This window comes from Nannospalax galili, unplaced genomic scaffold (assembly GCF_000622305.1).
Source record: "Nannospalax galili isolate Female #2095 unplaced genomic scaffold, S.galili_v1.0 scaffold1023, whole genome shotgun sequence".
NCBI lineage: Eukaryota > Metazoa > Chordata > Mammalia > Rodentia > Spalacidae > Nannospalax > Nannospalax galili.
The window spans coordinates 224,300-251,584 of record NW_008349234.1 but is presented as its reverse complement, the minus strand read 5'-3'; the positions used below and the strand labels follow the sequence as shown (position 1 = coordinate 251,584).

General features: G+C 45.0%; 1 protein-coding gene across 4 annotated transcripts in view; it reads right to left on the bottom strand.

Moving 5' to 3' along the window:
- Tex2 (testis expressed 2) overlaps positions 1 to 27,285 on the bottom strand; it is a 127,100-nt gene that overhangs the window by 17,663 nt on the left and 82,152 nt on the right. For all 4 annotated transcript variants that reach the window (XM_017801518.2, XM_008846570.2, XM_008846571.2 and 1 more), the window contains exons 5-7: positions 25,841 to 26,088; positions 14,194 to 14,340; positions 9,468 to 9,567 (exon numbers count right to left, since the gene is read on the bottom strand). In XM_017801518.2, coding sequence (XP_017657007.1) covers positions 9,468 to 9,567; positions 14,194 to 14,340; positions 25,841 to 26,088 — 495 coding nt within the window. The remainder of the gene's footprint in view (positions 1 to 9,467; positions 9,568 to 14,193; positions 14,341 to 25,840; positions 26,089 to 27,285) is intronic.

The window sequence follows — 27,285 nt, the reverse complement described above, 5'->3', positions numbered from 1 at the left end:
TAAAACAGACTTGTTTGATGGGGATAGGTATTCCCCTGAAGGGAAATGGGAGAAAAATACAAATTTGAGATAAGTGTGACACTGTGGGCTTATAAAATGACAGTGCCAGGCGTGGTGGTGCACGCCTTTAATCCCAGCACTTGGGAGGCAGAGGCAGGAGGATCTCTGTGAGTCCAAGGCCAGCCTGGTCTACACAGTGAGTTCCAGGACAGCGGGGGCTACAGGGAAACCCTGACTTAAAAAGACCAAGAAAAAAAAAAATCTTACTTTTATTTATGTATATGTGTATTTGTTTGCATGTGTGTGCGTGTGTAAGTAAGTGCCTATAGAGGCCAGAAAAGAGGTCCTGGTGCTAGGACCTGAAGTCAGGTCCTCTGAAAAAGCAGGAAGCGTTCTTAACTGCTGAGTCATCTCTCTGACTCCTCACTGTCTGTTTTTTGAACAAGTACTATAGACATAGGTTTAGTAAATTGCTGGTTCAGGCCTGGATCACACATGAGGTATGCTCTACCCCCACTACCGGGAGCTGGGGCAGGAAGGCCAAGGGAAGCCAATCACATGGACTGGAGCTTAAGTTTCACTGGAAATTTCTTGACCTCTGTGCAGAGGTCTTACCTACACAAAGGCCACACTATCTCTTTAGGGAGGGCTGCAGGCAGCCAGCTCCTGACACATCCTGGCTAGGTAGCTTCCTTTTCTCAACTGTGGCCAGCCCATTCTTCTTGCTCTAGCAGCTGTTGCCACAAGGAAGAGGCTGCACAGGACAGCCAGAAACCCATCTTGGGTAAGGACTCTCTGCTTTTTAAGACAGGGTATCATATATTCCAGGTTGGCCTGGAACTCACTATGTAAGTAAGGATGACTTTGAACTTCTGACCTCCTGCCTTCACTTCCTGAATGCTGGAATTATAACACGTGCCACCACACTCCACTTACAGGGTGCTAGAGATCAAACCCAAAACTTCATGCATACTACACATAAGCACTCTACCTCCTGACCTATACTCCCAGTTCAGTGTCTGGTTTTATACCACTGAATGTGTTCCATGAGGCCCACCCACAGGACCTTGCTCAACCATAGGATGAAATTAAGAATGAACTGAAAACTTTTCTGTTGTTGTTTTGTTTTGTTTGAGACAAGATCTCACTATGTAGTACTGCCAGGTTTAGAACTCACCATGTAGAACGAGCAGGCTCCTAACTCAGAGAGATCCACCTGCCTCTGCCTCCCAAGTGAGCCACTACACCCATCCCCAGATTGAGAACTTTTAAAAACAGATGTAGCAAGGCGTGGTGGCGCACACCTTTAATCCCAGCATTTGGGAGGCAGAGGCAAGTGATCTCTGTGAGTTCAAGGCCAGCCTGGTCTACATAGTGAGTTCTAGGACAGCTGGGGTTACAGGGAGACCCTGTCTCAAAAAGACCCCCCCAACCCCCCCCCAAAAAACAGATGTAAGCCGCTATTAAATATTTCAAATTAATGTGTTGCATGCAACCCTTGAAATGAGGAAAAAGAGATTATTTCAGCATTTGATACAAAGAAAAACTTGTTTCTATGACAATGATTCAACAAGAAAAAGCACCCCGAAGAACTGAATGCACACAGCTTCATTGTTAGGCCCCAGGTAGGTTGGGAAGGCCCTGGCTTGCAAGGCCAACAAATGAAGTAAGCAGTAACTAGAAAGCCTGTCTCCCCCTTGGGAGAATTATGAAAACTGCCACCATGTGAAGATGGGGACATCACTGTGTCTTAACTTGAATACTCTGCATGCTGCCACTCTAGCAGTGCTCAAGGACAAGAACCAGCAACACAAGCTGTAGTGGGTCTTGTACAAGGCCCTGTGAGGAGCTCAGGGTGGCTCTGTAGGAGAGAGACAGCTACCACTATCACCTTTGCCCAGAGGGGTGCCTCAAAAGAAATGACAGCTCATTCAGCGCTATTGAGCTCTTGCTGAGCACCATATCAAAGCTCAAAGTGCTGGAAGGAACCCTGGCCTCAGGAAGTACATGCTTAAGAATAAAGGTGGGGCTGGGGAGAAGACTCGGTAAAGTGCTTGTTGTGTGGTCATGAGAACTTGAGTTTGATTCCCAAGCACCTAGGTAAAAGGTAAAAGCCAGACAGTGGCATGTGCCTGTAACCCAGTGCTGGGTAGCAGAGACAAGAGGATCCCTGGGGTTTGCTGACCAGTCAGCCTAGCCAAACTGGTGAGCTCCAAGTTCAATGAGGGACCCTGTCTTTAAAAATAAGGTGGAGAGGGGCTAGAGAGATGGCTCAGAAGTTAAGAGCACTGGTTGCTCTTGCACAGGACCTGGGTTCAGTTCCCAGCACCCACATGGTGGCTAACAACCATCTGTAACTCCAGTTCCAGGGGATCCAGTGCCTTCTTCTGGCCTCCACAGGCTTTGCAAGACATGGGTGCACTTCCATACATGCAGATGTAATACTCATACACATAAATACTCATACACATAAAAATAAAAAATAAAAAAATAAGGGGGAGAACAATTGAGGAAGATATCACCATACCCATCATACACACACACACACACACACACACACACACACACACACACACAAATAAAGATGGCAAAGCTGGGAGTAATGGCACACACATGTAATCTCAGTAATCTCAGCACTAGGGAGGTGGAGGCAGGAGAATCCTTGGCTACGTAGTGAGTTTGAGGCTAGCCTGAGCATCTCAAAAAACTAGAAAAGACAAAAAACGAAAAAGAAAAAGAATAAAAGTGGTCTTAGCCACCTGGTACAGCTCTGCTCAAACCACAATGTATAAGGGATAGTAGGCAATGGCTGATCCCCACAGGCAAGGGGGAACAACAGCCAGGACAGATTTTTCTTTTGCCTTCAATGAGTTTCTACTTAGCAAACCTCATGGCCTCAGTAACTGTCCCACCATGATGATGGAAATCCAGTGGTTTTACACAGCAGCTCCCTGTCTTGTTACTATTAAAGGCATTGGGCTTGATTCTGAGGCAGGGTTAACAGGGCACCTGCTGCTTGGAAGGTGTTTTCATTTCATTTCTGTTGCTGTGACAGATATCTTGACAAAAAGCAAGTTAAGGGAGAAGGGTTATTTGGCTTCTAACTGCAGGCTGCAGTCCCTGATTGTGGGGAAGTCAAGGCGGAAACTCAAGCAGCACACCCAGTCAAGAACAGAGACAATAAACACACAGACACTTACCTGCTTAGTACCCAGCTAGCTGCCTTCATTTTTACACAGTCCAGGGCCCAACCCATGAAAATGTGTTACCCACATTCCGGGGGATCTTCCCAGTTCAAATACGATCAAGACAATCCCCAACAGACATACCCATAGGCCAATCTGATCTAGATAATTCCTTACTAAGATTATTTTCCTACTTGATTCTAGATCCTGTCACGTTGACAGTTAAAGCTAACCAGCACAGAAGGTATTAAGAGTCCTAGAGCCTTGCTCACCTGAGCTGGCCCTCATGCTCCTTTTTCTACTTCTTCCTCCACTTTTAACTATGATGAGTTGGTTTTCACTCTGAAAGTCAAAATTTGGCATCCAAAGATCAAAACTCCCTGAAGTGGAACATCTGACTATGTGTTATCAAGATCAGATGCTGGAGTTACTCAGCTCTAAAAGAATGCCCCAGTGATTGTTTTGTTCCTGGAAAACAAACTGGTGCCATATTTTTCATTCAAATACCACAGAAAACTCATAAGTCCTTGAATTTGGATGTGCCTTTTTAAAAAAATATTTTATTTATTATTTTTTTATTTTATGTGTATGAGTGTATTGCCTGCATGTATGTGAGTGCACCCGTGTCGTGCAATGCCGCAGAGGTCAGAAAAAGGCTTCGGATTCCTCTGGAACTGGAGTTAAGGACGGTTTGCAGCCGCCATACGGGTGCTGGGAATCAAACTCGGGTCCTCTGCAAGAGCAGTCAGTGCTCTTGACCACTGAGCCATCCCTCCAGCCCCAGGACGTGCCTTTTATGACATCATTTTTAGCTTTTCCTACCTTAAAACTGTTCTGACATAAAGCCCCATCTCTTCAAGCTTGACACAATGAAAATCTCTCCTCTCCTTGTCCCCATTCCCCGCTCCTTTCTTTTTTTTTGAGAAAAGGTCTCACTCTGTAGCCCAGGCTGACCTAGAACTTATTATGTAGCCCAGTTTGAACTCTGGGCAATCCTCCTGGCAGCCTCCAGGTGCTAAGATTACAAGCATGAGCCATGCACCCAGCTGAAAACTGCTTTTACTTCCTACAACATAGCCACTTATGCTCTAAACTTTCCAGTAGCAGTATCAAAGGCAACAGTAATAGTAAAATAACAACATACAGGGATTATAGAGGCTTGCACCAGGGTGCTGTTCATACTGCTTTGGTGTATTACCTCATATTCTCCTCCCACTACCAGAGTCCCCGTTTAGAGATGAAGAAGCAAAGAGATTTGGGAACTCTCCTGAGGCTGTGGGGCTATAAGTCCAGCCATCTCACTCTAGGGCCAGCATTGAGAATCATGTTCTATGTTGCTTCTAAAAATGTGTGGCTGGGCTGGAGAGATGGATCGGAGGTTAAGAGCACTGGCTGCTCTTGCAGAGGACCTGGGTTTGGTTCCCAGCACCCACATGGTAGCTAATGACTGTCCATAACTCCAGCTCCAGGGCATCTGATACTCTCTTCCAGCCTCTGAGGGCCTTGTGTGCAAGGATGCATTTATATACATGCAGGCAAAACACTCATATACATAAAACAAAAATAAATAAAAAGTGTGTGGCAGGTTGAGATGGTAGTGTACGCCTATAGTTCCAACACTTGGGAGGCAGAGGCAGGAGGACTTAATTTGGTTTACATAGCAAATTCTAGACCAGCCAGGGCTATACATTGAAATCCTGTTTAAAACAAAAGTGCACGGCTAAGGTAGAATAATCCAACCAGTTGAGGAGTCATGTGCCTCCAATAAGCATGCATCAGAAGGATTTTTCAAAAGGTAGGGGAGATCCCACAGCAGCTGCCTCTCTTTGGAGCTATTAGCTATTAAAGCCTTCACCTAGGTTGGATTTCCCTGGAACATGAGCTCTCATTCTCTCTTGGGGTTAGTTTTAGCAAGTCACCCCAGATTTTATTTTCCCTAAAAGGAAAGGTTCTCCCTGAGAACAATGAAATCCAAACACCAAAACTCATAGTCACACGTGACAATATGACTTTTAGTCAAGGATGGACCACATATTGGATGGTGGTCCCCTAAAATTATACACCTAGTGACATGCTTGCCACCTGAGTTTGGGTAAGCACGCTCTAGATGCTCTCATAATGAGGAAATCAATTAAGGACATTTAAAAACACCGCATTCCTTCAGGTTTATTTCCCTTTCACCACTGTAAGCACCCTTCAAAGACTGATAAACCTAATTTGACCAAATTCAAATAACCCCCCAGGCTTTATGTCTTTTCATTCCTTTCTTTAGTAATGTTTTCTCCCTTGTTATACAAGCAGGCAGATCTCTAAACTTTGCCCAGAAAGGAGTTAAGCTTCTGATGGATTAAAAACCAGCAAGGCTTTGATATGCATGGCTGAAATGCCTCACCCCAGCACCTGTTCTCAAGGAACAGGAAAGGACTTAGGTCTCCAACAATCCTCAAAGCAGACCACAGCAGTCCTGTGAAGCTGTAGGGTTAAAAGCCACAGGCACTCTTTTTTTTCTTTTTTTAATGTGTTATGCGTGTATTGCCTGCATGTAAGTGAGTACACCCATGTCGTGCAAGGCCCAAGGAGGACAAAGTCTGTCAGATCCCCTGGAACTGGAGTTACAGACAGTTGTTAGCTGCCATGTGGGTGCTGGGATTCGAACCCGGGTCTTCTGTAAGAACAGTGTTCTTAACCGCTGAGCCATCTCCCCAGCCCCAGGCACACTTAAATGCTGCAAAGCCTGCTGTCCTTGTGCTCCTTTTCCTAGAAACATCTATTAATTCAGGAGAGGACAGTCCTGGGACATGAGGTGCAGGCACATTAGAAAATAGAACAGATACAAGCACTATTTACTTTTAGGAAGCCCAACTCTCAGGTTTGTGTGAGCTGATAATTTATAGCTTGTTATTAGTCAATTCCTAAAGAGACAAAAAGCAAAGGGCAATTGATAGGTCACCAGAGTCAGAGGCGGGCAGGCAACACTGGCACACTGATGGGCAGGCCAAGAGCTACACAGCTAACAGTTCAACGACACACCTTTAAAATTGTTTATCATACAAAACAATGTGTACAGGTAAGAGGAACTCTAGCTAAACTACCTGCAGAGTCCAAATCTCTTCTGGTTTTAGTCTCAGTGTACCAGGCACAGCCAACCCCTGGAGTACTTGGATTCACTGAGGTACAGACATAACTGAGAGGTCACAGGTGATCTAACATTCAGGGACCAGGTAGATTTCTTTCTGGATTTGCAAATACTCAGGACTGTCCTTTTTATTTAAAGGTATATGCCACCACACCTGGCAACTGGCTTCGTTTTTTTTTTTTTAAGATTTTATTTTAAATTATGTGTATGTGTGTTTCTGGGTGTAAGTATGCACACACGCCCATGGAAGCCAGAAATGGGTGTTGGATCCCTGGAGCTGGAGTTACACGTGGTTGTGAGTCACCCAACATGGGCACTAGGAACAGAAATTGGGAATTGGGTCCTCTGCAAGAGCAGTATGCATTCTTGTGGGGTTTTTTTTGTTGTTGTTTTGGTCTTTTTGAGGCAGGGTCTCCCTGTAGCCCCAGCTGGTCTGGAGCTTACTATGTAGACCAGGCTGGCCTTGAACTCTCAGAGATCCTCCTGCCTTTGCCTCCCAAGTGCTGGGACTAAAGATGAGCGCCACCATGCCTAGCCTTGGGACTAGATTCTTAACAACCAACGTAAGCGCCACCCTGGCTAGCTGCAGTATGTGTTCTTAACCAATCTCTCCACCCCCAGGTCTGGCTTTAAGATCAATGTGAAGACAAGCAGAGATGAGAGTGTCCTGTCAGCTGAAATATTGCTAAAGAGATTTGCAGGGCTGATAACTGTAATGACAAAAATGTCTCTTCATATTTGTGTTGGATGTTAACAACAGAAAAAATGATTTCACTAAATATGATTCAAGAGCCATCTGATAAAGCCATTAGAGAAAAAGCTGTTTCTACACCTTAAAGATTCTACAAAATACTGACTTCAAAATACGTATCATTCTCTTAAAAAAAGGTGTATTTACTTCTCCCCCTACCTTGTTCCTGGGTCACTTTGGGAATAATGTAAATATGGTTTAAGGGAAAGAGGCTCATTGATAGGATGCTAAAACCACTGAGCTGGGTAAGCATGGTGGCACATGCCTGAAATTTCAGCACTTAGGAGGCTGCGGCAGGAGAACTTAGAGTTCAAGGCTGGCTGGGCTACTTAGAAAGACCCTGTCTCAAAGAGAAGGGAAGAAATTGTGAAGCCTTTTCCCTGCATGTCAACAGGCTATTTTTGTTCACTTATCTCACTCATCTTTTTTTTGTTTTACTAAATTCCTGCATACTAAATCATCCCTGTTGAGGTGCTTCTTAAAACCACATGACATGAAAGACATACAAATCTGTACACCATCCTCATTATTCTGTTTATATTCTCCCCACATTCTCATCAATTCTCTTTTCTCCACCCACAAGATTAGGAGCAAATATTTATCCATGGCATGTTTAAAACCCCAAATCTGAGAGCTATTCTCCAGCAGACAGCCTTGCTCTCAAAATACTGCTTCTGAATATGTATCTTCATCTTTCAAACACTGAGCACTTATCAGGAGGGTAAGGAACAAAAAGAGGTAAGACAGGAGGCCAGGCATGGTAGTGCACGCCTTTAGTCCCAGCACTCAAGAGGCAGAGGCAAGGGGATCTCTGTGCGTTCAAGACCAGTCTGGTCTACACAGTAAGTTCCAGGCCAGCTGGGGCTATAGGGAGACCCTGTCTCAAAAAAGACAAAAAAGAAAAAGAAAAGAAAAAAGATGTAAGACAGGAAGATGAAAAAACTTTGAAGATGGGGCAAGGTGAGGATGTGATGTGAATGAAAGAGAGGGAGCTTCTGTCAAGGAGGGTGATGGGTACATGGGACCATGAGAGGAAAGTGTGGACTCAGTCCACTTCCTGGACTCACATCCTGGCAAGGGTTGCAACCCATACAAGCTTGGGCCCCACTGACTGGCATGATGGTGTCTTTGGGTTGGAACAGGCCTTGTAACAATCTGGGAAACCAAGATAGGAGGGCAAACCTAGTTTAATACTATTTTTTAAATAGTTTTGTGACTATTCAGAACAAAAGTCACTTACTTGCAAGGTATAGTGGTGCATGCCTGTGCTAGAGGTCGAGGCAGGATTATGAATTCACATACAGGCTGGGCTGCATAGTGAGTTCAAGACCAGCCAGAGCTACACAACAAGACACTATCTTGCAAACAACAACAACAACAAATAAACAAAAAACAGTCTGGTAAAATGGATCAGCAGGTATTAAAGGTATAAGCCTGAGACCTAAATTCAATTCCAGAACCTATTCAAAGGTGGGAGGAGGGCTGGAGTGATGGCTGAGGTTAAGGGCACTGGCTGCTCTTGCAGATGACCTGGGTTCAATAACCAGCACCCACACAGCAGCTAACAACCATGTATCTGTAACTCCAGTTCCAGGTGATCCGACACCCTCTTCTGGCCTCTGTGGGCACTATACATACATTGTGCACTTACATACACGCAGGCAAAACACCCATACACATAAAATAAGAATAAATAGGTTCGGCATGGTGGCACATGCCTTTAGTCCCGGTACTCTGGAGGCAGAGGCAGGCGGATCTCTGTGAGTTCAAGGCCAGCATAGTTCAAGGTCTACGTAGTGAATTCCACATCAGCTGGGGCTATCCCGGGAGATCTTGTCTCAAAAAGAGCAAAAAATAAATAAATAAATAAATAACCAAAAAACCTCTAAAGGCAGAAGGTGAGAACCCACTTCATAAAGTTGACCTATGCACATACACAGTGGTATGTACATATGTGCCCCCCCATCATACACACACAAAAAATAAAAATATAAATTTTTAAAAAATTAAAAAAAGACTTTTCACATCAAAAAGGATGTTTAAGATGATCTCAGCTTCAGGGGTTATAGAGATGGCTCAGCAGTTAAGAGTGCTGGCTGGCCTTGCGGAGGACTTAGGTTCAATTCCCAACACCCACATGATAGCTAACAACCATTTTTAACTGCAATCCAGGGGATCCGATGCCCTCTTCTGACCTCCTTGGAGGTTGCACAACACAGGTGCACCTACTACATGCAGGCAATACACTCACATACATAAAATAAAAATAGTAAGTTAGAATATTTAAAAAAAAAAAAAAAAAGAAGAGCCTAGCTTCCTCTAAGCACAAAGCCATGGTGTTAAATCTGCAGCAACATTTCAACACTTTGTTTAACTATAGTCAACAAAGAGTTACCTTGGTGATCAACATAAGGCTTGAAGGCCTGAAGGATTTTTGGCACAGCCACACCCATGTCAAGTTCTGTCAGCGTTAGCTCATTCATAAAGTAGGGGAGCTAGAGAAAAGAAACAATGAGTGAAGACACATTAGTAAGTTGGTAACCATGCTAAGGTCAGTTAGAATTCAATACACTTTCCAAGGGAAGAGTGGGGAGAGTAGTTAAAGTGTTGGGGACACATCATTATGTACAAAGCACAGAGTGAGCTCTGAACAAGACAGCCAGTTCCTTGCTCTTGTGGGGTTTACATCAGAGCCAGAAACAGATAACTAAGGAGACAAATGCTACAATCTCATAAAGCAGGAACAGGGATGGAGGGAGTGTGGACTTGGTGGGGGGGGGTCTTAGCTAAGGAGGTGAGGAGGCATCCCAGAAGATGGTATTTGACCTGAGACCTGCCAAATGGAGGACCCAGAGTTGGAAAGGATGAAGAAGTGGAGAATAAGAAATTGCTACATTTCTTGGGGGTTAGAGAGATGGCTCAGTGGTTAAGAGCACTGACTGCTTTTGCTGAGGACCCGGGTCAATTCCCAGCACCCACATAGTGGCTAATAACTATCTTAACTCCAGTTCCAGGAGAATCTGATGCCCTCTTCTGACCTCTACAGGCACTGTACAATACAGGTGCACTTACATGCAGGCAATACACTCATACACAAAATTAAAAAAAAAAGAGAGAGAAATTGCTACATTTCTGATAGGCAAATTTATCATGTGTTAAAATTCTTGGCGGGGATCTCACACCCTTGACCCTGTGCTGGCATTATTCTGTCTTTCTCCCATGTACCCATGTTTCACCTGCTACAGGAGAAGCAGATCTCTGTGAACTGTGTCCATGGCGTCTCTCTCTCTCTCTCTCTCTCTCTCTCTCTCTCTCTCTCTCTCTCTCTCTCCCCCTCTCTCTTCTCTGTGTTTTTGGTCTCTGGTATAGCACAGGGCTTTCTCTCTCTCTCTCTCTCTCTCTCTCTCTCTCTCTCTCTCTCTCTCTAGCTTCAGGCTGTATTTGGCCTATGGGATACACCAAAGGGCAGGGCAGGGCAGGAAGAAGTGCTGTCATTTGTTCTTGCCTCCATGGAAGAGCTCCTGTGAGTCAGGCAGCTCTCCCCTCACAGGTACCCTGCTGAAGGACTGGGAACTGCTCTCTGCCTTTGGCCCTTCATGGACAGTCACAGCTCCCCATTTCTGCTGGTCCGGGAATACTGCAGTCTCCCCTTGGGTTTCTCTGTACACCCTCTGGTTACTCAACTGAGTGTGCCATCTGGTTTCTGTTGGATCTGACTAATACCCCCAAATCGATCAACAGGAATTTATCACAGAGGAAATAACATAATACTGGTATCATGCTCAGAAATCCTGACTAAACCTCAAGATTATACAGTGAACTCATCTAATACTTCTTTTGGCTGGACTTGTGTATTTTTTCAATCTTTGTGTTATCCATTATTTTAGTGTAACATTTAAATTAGAAATCCAATTTAATTTTTCCCTCAAATGGCTAGTGATGTCTATCTATTCACTGAGCAAGCAATAGATTCCCTACTAATCTGTACTGTTACCTTTAAATATAGATTTTTACAACACTAGAGTCTGTATTGAGTTTTTTTCTGCCAGTATCAAATTTCTCTTATTACTCTAACTTTTTAATACTTTTTTTTTGGGGGGGGGGCAGGATCTCATGACGTAGCCCAGGCTGGCTTTGAGCTCATGATCTTCCTCCTGCCTCAGCCTTCTGGGAGCACCACCATGCCTCACCACAATACATTTTTGTATCTGACACATCCTCCTTGTTTCTCAGCATTGTCTTACTTAGGGTATTATTAGTTGGGCATTAGAATAAGTTTGTTCAAATCTTAAAAAAACAGAAATATGAACTGAGTATTTCTCACAAAATGAGGTTGCATCTGGTTAGGTATGGATCCGCTGCCTAACTTGGCTGGACCTCTTCAGCTGCCTCTCAGCAGAAAAGGGTAAACAGTCGTGACTGATCAGTCAAGGAACTTCACCTCCAGTTCTTTACAAGGGCGAAGGGTTACATTAGAGAGATTCTGATGTATGTAATAGACGAGATGGAGATAGCATTCAATCACGCTGGTTGAGACAGGGTCTCATGTAGCCCAGACTGGCTTCAAACTCACTAGATAGCAGAGAATGACCTTGAACTTCTGACATTCCTGCCTCCACTTTCCAAATGCTGGGATTACACGTGTATGTGACCAGATCTGGTTTTCATATAGTGTTGGGACTGAATCTAGGGCTCTCTACATGACAGGCAAGCACTCTACCAACTGAACTACATCCCCAACCCTCTATCATGCATTTTCAGAATGGTGGTTCCTGTATTTGGGCCCCCCTCCCCGGCAAAGTATCAATGTAAGTATGGTTATTAACCTCTCTAACAACCTACAAAATATTACTTGGCCAAAAAAGCACCAAATTTTTTTGTGTGTGTCTTTTTTTTGAGACAGGGTCTCCCTGTAGCCCCAGCTGCCCTGGAACTCACTATGTAGACCAGGCTGGCCTTGAACTCACAGAGATTTGCCTGCCTCTGCCTCCCAGGTGCTGAGATTAAAGGTGTGCGCCACCATGCCCGGCTATCTTTTTTTTTTTTTAACATTTTATTTATTATTTTTATTTTATGTATATGAGTATATTGCCTGCATGTAGGTAAGTGCACCTGTGAGGTACAATGCCCTCGGAGGACAGAAGAGGCTGTCGGATCCCCTAGAACTGGAGTTATGGACAGTTGTTAGCTGCCATGTGGGTGCTGGGATTTGAACCCGGGTCTTCTGCAAGAACAACCACTGTTCTTAACAGCTGAGCCATCTCTCCAGCCCCGAAAGCACCAAATCTTACACAATTGCCACAGTGCTCTTTGTCTAATATAACTGTCATTCAAAGCCCAGTGTTTCAGGAACCTACCAGGTTAGAGAGATTTCAAGGGCTAGCCAAGGAACAGGCCACCTCCAAGTGTTTTTATGGGAACAAGAGTCTGACATGGAGACTCCTCTGGTCTCTGGTCTTTCAGACACTCACAGAGCAGCAGATCAGATGGAAGGGCATGGGTGCCGAGAGGGGACAAAGTCCTCCCAACACTGAACTCTAGTGCTGCTGGATCTAGACAACTTACTCCTGTTCTAACCTTTAGTCTCTCTGACCTCAAAAAGCAAAAGGAAGCTTAAGTTGGTGAACTCAAGAGCTTGCATGCCCAATCAAAGGAGAGAATATCAGAAGACTTTTCCTCAACTTCCCCTGGAATGAGGGAGCTTTCACACTCCCCTGGGGATGAGGCACCACAACTTCCCACTCCAGGTTTGAAGAGAAGCCTCTTCAAGGACCTTTGGAATGTGTGGAAGCTGATAAGCGTCCATCTGGAACTCAAGCATGCTCTGCTTTATTTTTGCTCCAGGGAAGCCCAGCTTTTCTGTCTCTGGAAAATGAGCAGGGGCACCCCCACCTCCATGCCTTCGTCTTTTGATCTAGGACTCCAGTCTCTGCCGTTTGCAAGGTGACAAAGAAGTTCAGTGTGCATGAGGTGGCTGCTGACATCTCATCCTTCAGAGTGGAGGACCTTGCTGTTTACTGTTCCCTGTGGATCTGGCTAGCAGGTCAGGTCAGCCCTCAACCCACCTTGAGGACAGAAACTTTTTTTTTTACTGGTGAGTTGAGGAACAGCAGATACTGGACTTCAGAGGGCCTACAGAGCTTGCCACAGTTCAACTAAACCAAAAAACAGTTCTGTTCATTGCCCAGAGGAAGGAGAGAAATCAAACTGAAGCTGCCCCTTCCCACATTTTTCTTCTACTCTAAGTTTACCTTAGCTCATGTTTTTCTTGACCTGGAGGCTTTGAATGCTCTGAAATCTCAGGCAAAGTTCTGTATCACCGTACATTTTTCTGGGGAAAGGATTTCTACTTCTCAAAGGCATCTATGATCCAAAAAAAATTCAGGGCCACTGATGTAAACACCTGATCATGGAAACTCTTGGTAAGGATTTGGGGACCAAAATGTTCTTCTTGGCTGGACCTTCAGCAGGCCAGAGACTTACTTCTAAAGAACCTCCATGAGGTCTCTTGGTAGGTGTGTCCTTTGATGACAATCACAAGGAATACTATGCAGTTTAAACTCACTTCCAAGTAGGTCTGGCCTAGCACCAGGAATGTTTCTTCAGCAAAGAAACAGCCCAATATATAGACATCTGGCCAAGAGCATAGCATAGATCAGCGGCAGGCAGACACATTCAGAGCCAACACGAATTATCCCAGCTGACGTAAGGAGGGCAATTCGAGAAAAGGTCTTAAGTAGCCCAAGATTTAGTCAGAGTATGCCAAGTGGGCTTGGCCTACTTCAGAGTTGGGTGGGTTCTGACAGACAGGTTATAATTCCACGATAACAAAACTACATAAGACAAGTCAGTTACAGAAGCTCACACTTTCCTAAACAAACTCTGGAGGACCACCTGGAGTCGATAATGACACAGCAACACAAGAGGAAAAAAAGCAAACAGGACAGCTGACTCAGTCCCCAGATACAGTTAGTCATAGGTCAGCCTGTGATCTAGGTCAGATGTGTTGTCCCTGCGTGGTATGTTTAAACCAAGGTGTTTTTTCACTTATGACCTGAGGGTACAGAACGTCAAGAAATGAGCAAGTGCAGAATCACAGGCATCTTATGTGAAAGTGATACCTTTATTTTGCTGAGTTTCATCTGGATTTTCTTAGACACCACATCAGACCAGTATTTCTCGCCTAAGAAGTCCCAAAATATTCTTCCAAGCAAGGCGTTCACCCAGGCTGCCTGTTCTTCCTCCTCGGAGGGTGGAGCCTCTGGCAACTGGCACAAGAAAAGGGGCCAAAATTAGCTGGAAGACAATTGGAGAGTAAGGCAGGTGCTTATTTTCATAAAGTCTCTCAAGGTCCCACGTGCAGACATGGTAACGCATGACTTCTGCTTCTTCCCTATAAATTACAAGTCCCACATCATGCTGGCAAGCAGAAAAGGGAGAAGCGAAAGCTGCTATCACGGCTCTAATCTTCTCTTTGTTCTCTTTTCCCGGCAGCCCTATGATCCAGCTAATATTCCACAGCATTAGCTCGAATGCTGTCCCCCAAATTAACTTGGTGTCAATGAACTGTCTATCGAATACCTGCCTATTTTTCTCCCAGCTGAGGCTTGGGCCTATAACTGCCAAGCCTGTCCTCATCCAGGAGGAAATGAGCTTCCCAATGGCTACGACTCAATTTCAGCCTGATCCTTGCAAGGTCAAGATAGTCTTGGGATGTTTAAAAATATATCGTCATACCTCTAGATACTGAATTAAGTGGGATCAGGAGTTTCTGATGCCCTCCCGCCATGCAATGAAGAGGCAGGTAAGAACCACAGGGCTGGATGAGAGTTTGATTCTCAGGACAGCAGTTCCCCCCAATCCTAGCCCAACAAACACCCTTATCAACAGCCCCCACCCCATATAATCTGTCTGAAACATCTGCTGTGGTCAGTGGATGAGCAAACCTGTCTCCAACTTCCTAGACTAGTTATCAAACTATGGAATCTGGTCTAGTGAGGATCAGGAGTGGGGATAGAGGAGGGCTGCAGCAGCAACATCCATGGAGGGGGTTTAAGGACTAGCACCCTGGTGGACTCAGCTTCTGAGCAGCACCATTAGTGTTGTTGTTACTGCTGCTGTCCACCACACCAACAACAAACTCCTCAGGCAGCCTCATTCATGCACCCCAGAAAGACAGGAACCCTGCTTCTGTTTGAGGGATGAGAGGTCTTTAGATCAGGAATGCAGCCTGACTTCTCCAGATACTCTGATTGCTCTGTCCTGAGGGGGGATGGCAGTGAATTAGACTACAGCCTTATAGGAAAAACAACAACAAAAAAACTTTGGAAAGAAAAGATGGAGACGCACAGAAATCTGAGAACTGCGCACTCTTAGCCTTTGTGATCTCTATAAACACATTGGGGCCGCCGCATGTGTTATGGCCATACGCTGTTCCTGTGTGCCTTGTGCTTGTGCATCTGTGTCACCATGACCTGGTCTGTGAAACTGTCCCACATAATGGCTGTGTACCTAGGCCAGTGACACAGCACACATATCACTTAGTGCCATGGATCTGACACTTGCATGTGACTGATAGTGAACCCCCAAGGTCAATGTCATGTATATACATGTGATGGTTCTGAAGCCTAGACTTAGGGTCTGACCCAGATGAGTCAGACATGGAACCTGATACAAGCCCAGGAGACTGCAAAGCACCCATGTCATATCACAGCTGTGCCAGCACTCTCTTTGAGGCCTTGGGAGGGGCTCATTCACATTTTTCAGTTACATGTCATAGCGTAGGATATGTTCTAGAAGTCCTACAAATCTGGATGCTTCCCAAGGTCTTCCTTATGAATGCTGGTGGCTCTCATTAAAAACAAAACAAAACATCAACCAAAAATCACCCTGGTTTAAAATAGATACATGCAGACCTTCCATTCAGAAAAGGAGGTTCTACCTCCCTCTGTAGACAGTTCTATGTGTATTTTCTTGGTGCTTTCCTGTCTTTGGATATTAACCAAGTCATGTTCTACCATGAGGTCCTGGATGGAAGGGCAGAAGTCTGCAAACACAAGTGTTAGTCATGCTGTAAGTTGTGCGTGTGTATGTGTGTGTGTATGCATGCACACACATACATACGTTTAATCACTTTTCTCCCTGTACTAATATCTTCAAGCCAAGGGTAATAGGTAAAGCATTTCTGAGGTTGTTAAAACTCCATCAGATTACCTGCATAGACTTCTAAGGAAACACCACCTGTCAGAGGGTCGCGGCCCCCAGGCTACCCTCGTAAAACCCACATCTTTTTTAGCCTCAGAGGCTACATAGAAGAGGTTACTTTTTCCCTTTGGAGGTGGGAGCATGTATCCTTTCTCAGACTTTCTTTATAATGCTCACTTTCACAGGAAACAAATTTCACAAAAAACAGCAAGAAACACAGACTTTTTCACAATCTATGTCCAAGCCAGCGGCACATGATGTGGTAACACTTCTGAAATAACTGACACACAGGTTGCTTTTCCTTTTCACCAGTTCCTATTTGTAATGCAGGCTCCTCTCCACAGCCCTGCAGGGAACAAAGGAAAACCTGAGAGCCACAGAACACTGACAGTGCATCAAAGAAGCTTCCAGAGCGAAATCTGGACTCAATGGGCTGCTAGGCAGAGCTCATTCCCAATGGCTGTCATAAAAATTTTAAAGCTGAAAGGATAAATGTGCATATATTTCCTACTATTGCCATTTGGCCACAGGGAGAAAAGCTGGGAGAATGTTCATTGCTCAGCTTCTTCCCACCACGACACAGCTTACAAAAGCAGTGTTTGGGGAGGCCAGCACTCCAAAACTCAGGTGAGGCCATCCAGTGTGGATAGCTAGCTCTTGGGGAGTATTTTATTTAAAACCAACTTCTACACACAAAGCGGTACAGATTTACTCTGTTGTGTGGGTAACATTCCTTATTACAAGGCTGGGGAGGCCAAGGCACCCTTTCTGCTTAAAGAGCAATGTCTCTGCTCCTAAGTTTGGTTGTGCACAGCTACTGTCACAAAGGTGTCACATGGAGCAGACACAGCAGGGCTCTTTCCTCATGTTTGTTTGCTTATTTCTCGATTTTAAAACAATGTGTACTCATCAAAGAACACGCGCAGAGTCATGTCATTTTTACTATGACTTTCTTTCAGTCTTTTCTTTCTTTTTTCTTTTTTTGTTTTTTTTTTGAGACAGGGTCTCCCTGTAGCAACATAGCAACAGCTGGCCTGGAATTAGCTATGTAAACCAGGCTGGTCTCACAGAGATCCACCTGCCTCTGCCTACCAAGTGCTGGGAGAAAAAGGTACATACTACAACACCTAGCTTTAGTCTTTTTTTAAAATTGTTTTCCCTTCTCCCCAGATAAAATCCTACTATGAAGACTAGGCTGGACTGGAATTTGCTATGCAGCTCAGGCTGACCTCAAACTAGCAATCCTCCTACTTCAGCCTCTTGAATACTGGGATTACAGGCATGTACCACAAAACCCAGTTTCAGTCTTTTTTCAATGTATCAATACTTTCTTTTTAAAATATTTTATTTATTATTTTTATTTTATGTGTATGAGTGTTATGCCTGCATGTAAGTGCACCTGTATCATGCAATGCCCTCGCAGGACAGAAGAGGCTGTCAGATCCCCAGGAACTGGAGTTACAGACAATTCTTAGCTGCTATGTGGATCCTGGGATTCGAACCCTGGTCTTCTGCAAGAACAGTGTTCTTAACCCCTGAGCCATCTCTCTAGTCTCCAATGTATCAATACTTTCTAAAAAGAATGGTTTTGCTAGGTGTGGTGGTGCACACCTTTAATCCCAGCACTCAGGAGGCAGAGGCAGGCAGATCTCTGTGAGTTCAAGGCCAGCCTGGTCTACATAGTGAATTCCATATCAGCTGAGGCTACAGGGAGGCCCTGTCTCAAAAAGACCAAATATAAAAGGTTTTATAAAACAAGGTCTTATGTAGCCCAGGCTGGCCTGGACTGAGAAAACTTTCTGATTCTTTTACCTCTATCTCATAAGTATCTGAATTTAGGGCTGTGGAACCACATCTGACTAATGTATTAATACTTTTGTTTTTTTCTTTCCCCCTGTAGCTCCAGCTGTCCTGGAACTCACTTTAGACCAGGATGGCCTTGTACTCACAGGGATCCACCTGCCTCTGCCTCCCAAGTGCTGGGATTAAAGGTGTGCATCACGGCCGTATGAATATTTTTTTAAATATTTTTTTTCTTTAAATTATGTGTATGTGTGCATGTCTGTGTATGGTGAGTGCAGAGGCCAGGGATGTCGGGATCCCCTTGGAACTAGAGTTACAGGCAGTTGTGAGTGGCCTGACATGCATGCTGGGAATTGAACTCAGGTCCTCTGTAAGAGCAATATGTGCTCCTAACTGCGGAGCCATACCTGGCTCCAGCCCCCAGATATTTTTCTTTCAAATGTCTATTCAGATCCTTTATTCATTTCTTTTGTGTGTTCATGTGTATGTATGTGTTGGTATATGTGCAGGTTCATGTGAGAATGGGTGCACATGTTTGTGGGGGTCAGGTCTACTTTGGATTTGTCCCTCAGGAGTTGTCCACCTTATTTTTTGAGACAGGGTCTCTTACAGGGATCTGAGATACACTGAACAGATTAACTGGCCTGTGAGCCCCAGTGAGCCCTAGGGATTCTCCTACCTCAGCCTTCCCAGCACTGGGATTACAAACACGTGCCACTACACCTGGCATTTTATGTGAGTCCTGGGGGATTGGATTCATGTCTCATGCTTGTGTGACCAGTATTTTACCAATTGAGCTATCATTCCTGGTCCCTTTACACATTTCTTTCTTGTGTGTGTGTGTGGTATATGTGTGTGTGCATATGTGTTGGAGTCCAGAGATCAATGTTGGTGTATTGACTTCTCCACTTTATTATTATTATTATTTTTAATGTGGATGAGTATAGTGCCTGCATGTATGTAGGTACACCAGTATAGTGTCATGCAATGCCTGCAGAGGTCAGAAGCAGGTAGCGGATCCCCTGGAACTGGAGTTACAGATGGTTGTTAGCTGCCACGTGGGTGCTAGGAATCAAACCTGGGTCCTCTGCAAGAAGAGCCGGTGCTCTTAACTATTGAGTCATCTCTCCAGCCCTGTATTTCATTATTTTTTTTAAAGTATGTTATTTCTTGATGGATGTAAGTGTATCTGTGTGTGGGTTTACATATATGAGTGTAGATACTCATGGAGGCCAGAAGAGTGCATTGGATACCCTGGAGATGGAGTTACAGGCAGTTGTAACTACGGGTGCTGGGAATTGAATTCAATTCAGGTCCTCTCTGCAAAAGCAGTTTGTGCTCTTAACCACTAAGCCCTCTTCTCTCTCGAGCAACCCCCACCCCCTTATTTTCTGAGACAGGGTCTCTCACTGAACCTGAAGCTCATCAATTAGACTAGGCTGGCCAGCCAATGAGTTTCAGAGATTTGCCTATCTCTGCCTTCCTGGTGCAGGGGCTACAGATGAGTACTACTGTGCCTGACATAGGTGCTGGGGATCCAATCTCAAGTCCTCATTCTTATGTGGTAGACACTTTTACTGATGAGCCAGCTCCCTATCCTCTTACCCATTTCTTTTTTGGGGGAGAGGGGCTTCAGACAGGGTCTTCCTGTAGCCCCAGCTGGCCTGGATTCACTATGGAGACCAGGCTGGCCTCAAACTCACAGAGATCCACCTGCCTCTGCCTCGAGTGCTGGGATTAAAGGCCTGCACCACCACGCTCGGCTTTGTTTCACTTTTTTACTTATCATATTAACCATTTTTCCATTTCCATTTTTAATTAAAAAAAATATTTATTTAGCCGGGCATGGTGGCGCACGCCCTTAATCCCAGCACTTGGGAGGCAGAGGCAGGTGATCTCTGTGAGTTCAAGGCCAGCCTGGTCTACATAGTGAGTTCCAGGACAGCTGGGGCTCCAGGGAAACCCTGTGTCAAAAAGACCAAAAAAAAAAACTTATTTCATAACCACATATTTAGAAGAAGCATTTCATTACAACAGCATTGACATATTCAATAACAATTTCCTGAGCTAAGACGCATCTCTTTCAAAATTGGCTGTAAATTTTTAGGTTTACAGTTGAATTATTACAGTTATACAATATTGTACTCAGTATAAACCCTATAAGACATAAAATTAAATGAGGTTTTAACCTTTAAAAAAGATCCATTTCATTATTTAAAAAATTTCCATTTCATTATTAAAATACACAGTCTCATACAGAAAAATTCATTTTTAATTCAATTGACATTAAGATGCTTGCACATGCGTTTCTAATCTCTCTCTATATATTACCAGTCACTATTTATGTGTATGAATATTCTGCATTTAAGTATACCGCATGTATATAATGCCGGTGGAGGCCAGAAGAGGGTATTGGATCCCCTGGAACTAGAGTTACTTATGGTTGTTAGCCACCATGTGGGTGCTGGGGACTGAACCCATGTTCACTGCAAGAGCAGCCAGTGCTCTTAACTGCTGAGCTGTCTCTCCAGTCCTTTCCCAAACCCCCACTCCTTTCCAGTTTTAAATGTTTGAAAAGCCTACTGGGAAGGGGAAAAAGGAATCCTGGTTTCTGTTTAGTTCCTACTTGTTTTATAGGAGTCTCACCTCCTGAAAAGCAGATGGCATCATCCTGTGATCTAGTTTCCAGATAAGTAAAAAACACAACTAGCAATCCTGAGCAACAGCGAGGACAGACTCTTTACCCTGCAGCAGCCTCAGTGTCTCTAACATTTCCTTAGTCCTCCTATCAGAAAGGACTGAAGAGCCTTCCACAATCTGCACACCTCAGTCTCATGCCTGGAGGATGGGCGCATGCTGCCATCCCAGTGGTCTTCTCACCCAGGTAGCCCACTCCAGTGCACACAGAACCAGCAATTCTCCTTTCTCAAACCTCTGAGTACATGTGCAGCCAGCCTGTGGGGTGCCTCCTCCTGACACACCCACACTAGCAGTAATACTATCCCACCTTTAGACTTCTTAAAAGAATTTCCTAAACTATTTAAATCTCCTAAAACCAGACACTAAACATTAAGATAATTTTATAATTCAAATGGAATTTAATAGCTTCAAAGTTGTTTCTATGTGCAAAATCCTTTGAACTTGTTCTTAATTCTTAATGGTTAGAGTAACTACCAATAACGTTAAAATTGCTTTACACAAAGCTAATCCATGTTCACTAGTTAGACCTCTGGGTGCTGTTATCATTGGTTCAGATCCTGAGTACCAGAGACCTGACAATGTCCCATTCACCCGACCAGCGGTCTAGCTGCACTGGGCAATGCAGCTCAAAAGAGTGAAATATGTGGTCATGGCCATGATACTCTGGAGCTCTCTCTAGAAGGAAAGAAATGTTTTGACCATGACCCCTAAAAGGGAGAGGACAGGGAGGCAGGAGGGAAGTGGGGGTGAATGGAACAAAGTCTGGAGCTGAGTCCCAAGCCTCCTGCCATGAAAGAGGAGGGGACATGTGAACTTGGAGTGAACATCTGGGTGGTGGCCAAGGCTGAAGACATAATACAGCAACTTGAGGAAATATCAAAGCTTCCTTTATGTCTCTGACCCCTCTGAGTCCTTCCTCTTGGACTCGTGATCCTGGAAGCAGTATGGATCTTTGGTAGGAGGGATGAGTACTGATAACACCGCAAAGGTCCATATTTGGTGAGCCTGGGGAAACGGGCACAACCTGGTTCCTTCCTGGAAGGAACGAACATCAGTGCAACACTTATGAAAGGGAATTTGGCAATATCTAACCAAAGCATGTGTGCATGTACCTTTTGACCTAGTAATTCTACTTCCAAAATATCCCCCTTGACAGCATGAAAGTGTACTCGCATGCTCATTACAGCACTGCCTGAAATTGCAAAACATTGGAAATAACCTCTATGATCATGTAAGGGCCACCCAACAGAGTCCCTGGTGCTGTTTTAAAAGACAAGAGTGAAGTCTATGAACTGACAGAGTAATTTCCAGAATGAATTTGTAAATGGAGCAGCAGTGCTTAGAAGAGTATCTGTAATACTCTTCACTTTTTGTAAAACTAAAGAGGAGGTGACGGATACACACTGTAAACTGGAGACTAAGGAAACTGGCTCATCTCGGGGTGGGTGGGGGTGGCAGAGAAATAGGGGAAACCAATGTTTTCTGAAAATGCCTTTGTGCAGCTCTGATTCTTGGAACCATGTTAATATTTTGTGGGGAGCTTTCATTTACTCAAATCACACAATTAATTTGAAATTGGCAAAGAATCACCTCTACTGATTTATAAAGAAAAGTATAAAATATAATACAGACAGCACAGGAGCACTGTGGCAGAGCTTATTTTCCAAAAATGGCCAACGATATCTTCCATCTAACATGCTCTTCCTTGGAAGGGCAGAGCCCAGGCCCCTCTCCTTGAACTGGAGGTGGGAGCTTCCATGACTGTTCTAAGAGACAGTACAATCCAAGTGGCACCTGATTTCCAAGACCAGGTCAAAAAAGGCAACACAGCTTCTGTTTCTGTCTTTTTCTAGGAATGCTTGCCTGGCAATCCATCACTGCGTTGAAGCAAGTCCAGGCCACGAGGAAGAACTGCGCCCCCTCCCCCAATTTTCAGCCCTGGCTGAACTCCAGTCAAGAAGGAGCATCTATCCACTCGCCCTCCACAAAAGAGCACTTCTTTGAAATGGATCCTCCGGTTGTCAGAGTAGCCAGCCAGAAGCCTTCACCTGTTAGCTTTGATGAAATTACAAATTTTTGCAGAAAATAAATAATTATAGTTTGAAGTCAATACTTTGGGGTTTGTTTCACGGTGAAGGATGACTTAACACCTTTACCTTATTCAAGAGCATTTATACCATCAGACCATTTAAGTGCCAGGATGGCCCCTGCCGGCAGGCCAAGCACACATGGGGCACCCCACATTAAAGCTCATGAACTTTCTTCAAACGTCCATCAAAGACAGTGACCGCCCACTAATGCAATTCCAGCTCTCTGGCTTCCCAGAACATAGGTACCTTGTTCATTAAATGAACAAGGGTGGGGGATACCACTCCTGAAACGGGACCAGAGGTCTCTAGAAAAAGCTAACTAGGAGAGACTCATGGCAACACTAGCGAACCAACTACAAGATGTAAAATACTGCAGAGTTGTACCTGGAAAGGCTTGGACTGAGGGACAAGGGTCTCTTGGTTCTGGTGCTCCCCACATGACAATAATCTGTTTGTTGACTTAATCTTGAAATTATCAAGGAAAGATGAAACCACCTATCAGCTCTGCCTAAGGGGACAGGAAGCAAAATGTGGTTTGAAGATTTCCCTCTGACAAAGAAGAGGGGGAAATGTTTGCATATGTAAAAAGCTAGGTGCCAAGTAGCTATAGAGGGGAGACCCCCCCACCCTCAGCAATAAAGCTGGGCAGGGGATGGACAACAGCCACATCATTCACCTGCAGCATGCACCCAGGAAGCAATGCTTTACAATGGCTTGCTTTGCTTTAAAAAAAGAGAGAGAGAGAGAGAGAGAACATGTGCATGCCTGGGTGCATGTGTAGAGGTCAGAGGACAACTTTTAAGGCGTCGGCTCTCACCTTCCACCTTGGTGAGGCAGGGTCCATCTTTTTTCTACTACTGTGCAGCATACCCCAAGATAGGTGGCTGGCAAGTTTTTGACTTCCTCTCCTGTCTCTGCCTCCCATCTCACCATAGGAATGCTGCAATTACAGATGCATGACACTGCACCCAGCTTTTTACCTGGGTTCTGGGCATGGGATCAGATCCTGCTTAGCCAGCACTTTTACCCACTGAGCCATCTCCCAGCTGGTTTGTTGTTGTTGTTTTGTTTGTTTCTGAGACAGGGTCTCACTGTGTAGCACAGAATGGCAATCCTCCTGCCTCAGCTTCTCGAGTGTTAGGATTCTAAGTGTGTACCACCATGCCCAGCTTTTGTTTTTTATGTGAGGAAACCATTCAGAATGCAAACATTTTATTAATCTTTTCATATAATACATGGTTCTCCCTCTGATCTCGGGTCTGATGAGAGTCAGACAGCTGATGTTCTAGGGACAAAGGGAATATGGGGAGCCAGGCATGGTGGTGCACGCCTTTAATTCCAGCACTTGGGAGGCAGATGCAAGCACATCTCTGTGAGTTCAAGGCCAGCCTGGTCTACAAAGAGTTCCAGGCCAGCTGTGGCTACAGGGAGATCCTGTCTCAAAAAGACAAAAAAAAAGGGGGGAGGGGATATGGGGAGGAATGAGTTGTCACAGGCAAAAAGACACTTCTAGAAGAGTTGACATCACTTGTTCTAGCCTAGAGGGAGGTCTGCTTCCACTAGAGTTGGCAATTCATGGGGAGTATACAGATAGTGAGCTGGAGGCCAGAAAGGGCACACGTTCTTTGCACTGACAAGTTCTCCTAGTCAGTGAATGTATCAGTGGTCACTTCTACACAAAGAAGATCAACAGAGCAAGCAAACCAAGGGACAGCCAAAGGCACAAGAGGAGACACCACATGTTCTTCACTAAAAAAAAGTGGTAAAGCCTGAATGACAGGAAGAGGCTGGGTGTTCTACAGATGAGGGCTGTGTCTCAAAACAGTGGGGTACAGAGGTGGGAGGCCTTGGGTCCAGGCAGACTTCAGAATGCCCCAACAACATGACACGACAGTCACAGCAAGACAAGGACATCAGGGTGGGAGGTCAGATTCTTCACACTGTTTCTCAGCAACTGTGTGCCCAGGCCACCTGACTTCTCGGAGTTCAATTTCCCCATCTACATAATAGAGAGAACCCCATCTTTTTCGTGGGACTGCCCATGGTATCAGAGTAATTCTACTAATGTGCCCAAATAGAGTCGTCTGGCGTTTGGCAGTGTTTCATTGATCTTGTTCTAGATGATCATTAAGTCAATGTCCAGCTTTAACATTCTGAGGTTATACTCATGATCAATCTTCAAAAGCACAGTACCATGACCACTGAGAAATCAGAACTCTAAACCAGTGACTCTGGGCCTTCCTACTGGCAGTCTAGTTGCTCAGGGGCAAACACCAGGCATCACTTTGGTCTCCTTTTCTCATACCCTGTTATCTGTCCATCAGCAAAACCAGCTAGTTCCTCCTCCGACCACCCACTGCTGTCACCCACATCTCAGCCCACCTTCTGCTGCTCCTACCCACTCCTTCCCTCCTATAGCCATTTTCCACTGAGAACCACTTAAAGTTTTAGAGTTAAATCAGAGCAGTGCCACTCCCTGCTCAAATCTTCCCAGAACCTCCCAGGTCCCAGAACAGATCTGAAGGGGCCCTACGGGCTCCCCAGGTGTGCTACCTCCCTTTCTCCCTCTTGTCCTTGCTTGCTGCCTAGCCACACTGGCCTCACTGCTATCCCGTGAGTATCCCAACAGCATTCTTGCTGTGGGACTTTTGCACTGGGGGCCCCCTCTGGAATTTTCATGCACATATCACTGTGGTTCACTGTCTCGTGTCCCTGGAGTCTCTGTCCAAAGGGTACCTCCTCAAAGAGACACTTGATACCACAGATAGCAATGGGGCCCTTTTCCATAGCCTTTACCCAGCTTCTCATAGCTGCCGGTGCTCACCTCGTGCTGTCTCCCTGAGCATGAGCTCTGGTAGAACACAAGGGCCTAGCTCATCACTGATTCCAGATCCCAGAACAGGTCTGGCACGAATCCCTCTGCGGGAGGATGAGTTTAAGATGAGCAGAAGGCTCCTGGCCAGCGCTTTACCTTCTTCCCAGCAGTGGGGCTGCTCTCTGCACTCTGCACAGGGCTCCTGTGGGGGCTTCGGCTGTCCTGGGGCACACACCTGCCCATGTACACACTATAGTCCAGAAGCATCTTCTGCCGCACGCTGCCCACTAGCTCTTTCTGTTTGGGCTGAGACATGATCTCCTCCATGCTGCCTTTGCTGCTGCTGCGGCTGTGAGTCAGATGCCCAGAGGGACTGCTGTGTCTGCTGTGGGTGGGCAAAAACCCTGAGGCAAAAAGTGATAGCTATTAGTATAAGTGAAGAAAATCACTAAGTAAAAGCCAAGCTTGCGTCGTGGAAAAGCAGCTAAAAGGCTATGGAATGATTCTTTTTTTAAACTCACAAGCATCCCTGAAAAGTACCTTTTGCTCTAATGACAAATTTTAGAACAGTTTTTATTCTTTTCCAAGATGATTTTGGATTGGAAAAAGTGTGGTACATCTGAAGAGCAGCTTTTTCTTTGCTCCTGGTAATCTTGGAAAAGGTGAACTACAACACCCATGTACCCTCCAGTCAGAGTGGCCCTAGGAATTCTAATAGGACAAAGGGAGAGTGGGCAGGAAGCTCATTAATTGTTCACCCACCACTCAGGGCATTCCAAAGACACCATCTTTCATCCAACAGATCATTCGTCATGCTTTTTCTCTGAGCCTATTCCATGCTAAGAGACCAAGGAGACCAAGGCAGAACTTCTGCCCTTGAAGTCCAACATGTGGGAAGATAAGCCACGGTCTCCTGTAACAAGTGTTACCAACCAGCTGGAGTTACAGACAGTGGTTAGTTGTCATCTGGGTGCTGGGGAACTGAATCTGGGTTGTCTTTTGAGGGAATAGTTGCCCTTTTCCTGGTCCAGGTAGAAGAACATTCCAGACAGAACAGCACATCAAGAAGCAAGGACAGGGCACAGTCTATTCAGAGTAAGAGTCTGTGACGTCCCATGCAGAAGACACAAGTCACAGTGACAGGAAGTGTGGGTAGAGGGAGAGGCTGGGGACGGTCAGATGCCTGAAAAATGACTCTGGGGTCAAAGTTTATTCTGTCCCAATCGAGGACTTTAAGCACAGACATGCCCATACCAACATGCTCACTCAGATTTACTCTGAGAGCAAGATGAAGAGCAGTGTGGTGAGAGTCAAATCATATCACCTGCTGTTTGGAGCTTCCAGTCATCTGAACCATAGCTCCCTCTGGTCCCTCAAATACTTAGGCAAGCCATTAGTTAACTTGGATTTTTAGCTAGGTAATTTCCATTGCTGACAACCTGAGATTTTACCTAGAATTCAAACTTTTTATAATCCTTTATGATTTTCATACCACTTTTTAACATTTTATTTGTTACTTTTATTTTATGTGTGTGAATGTATTGTCAGCATGTGCACCCGTGTTGTGCAATACCTGTGGAGGTCAGAAGAAGGTGTTGGAT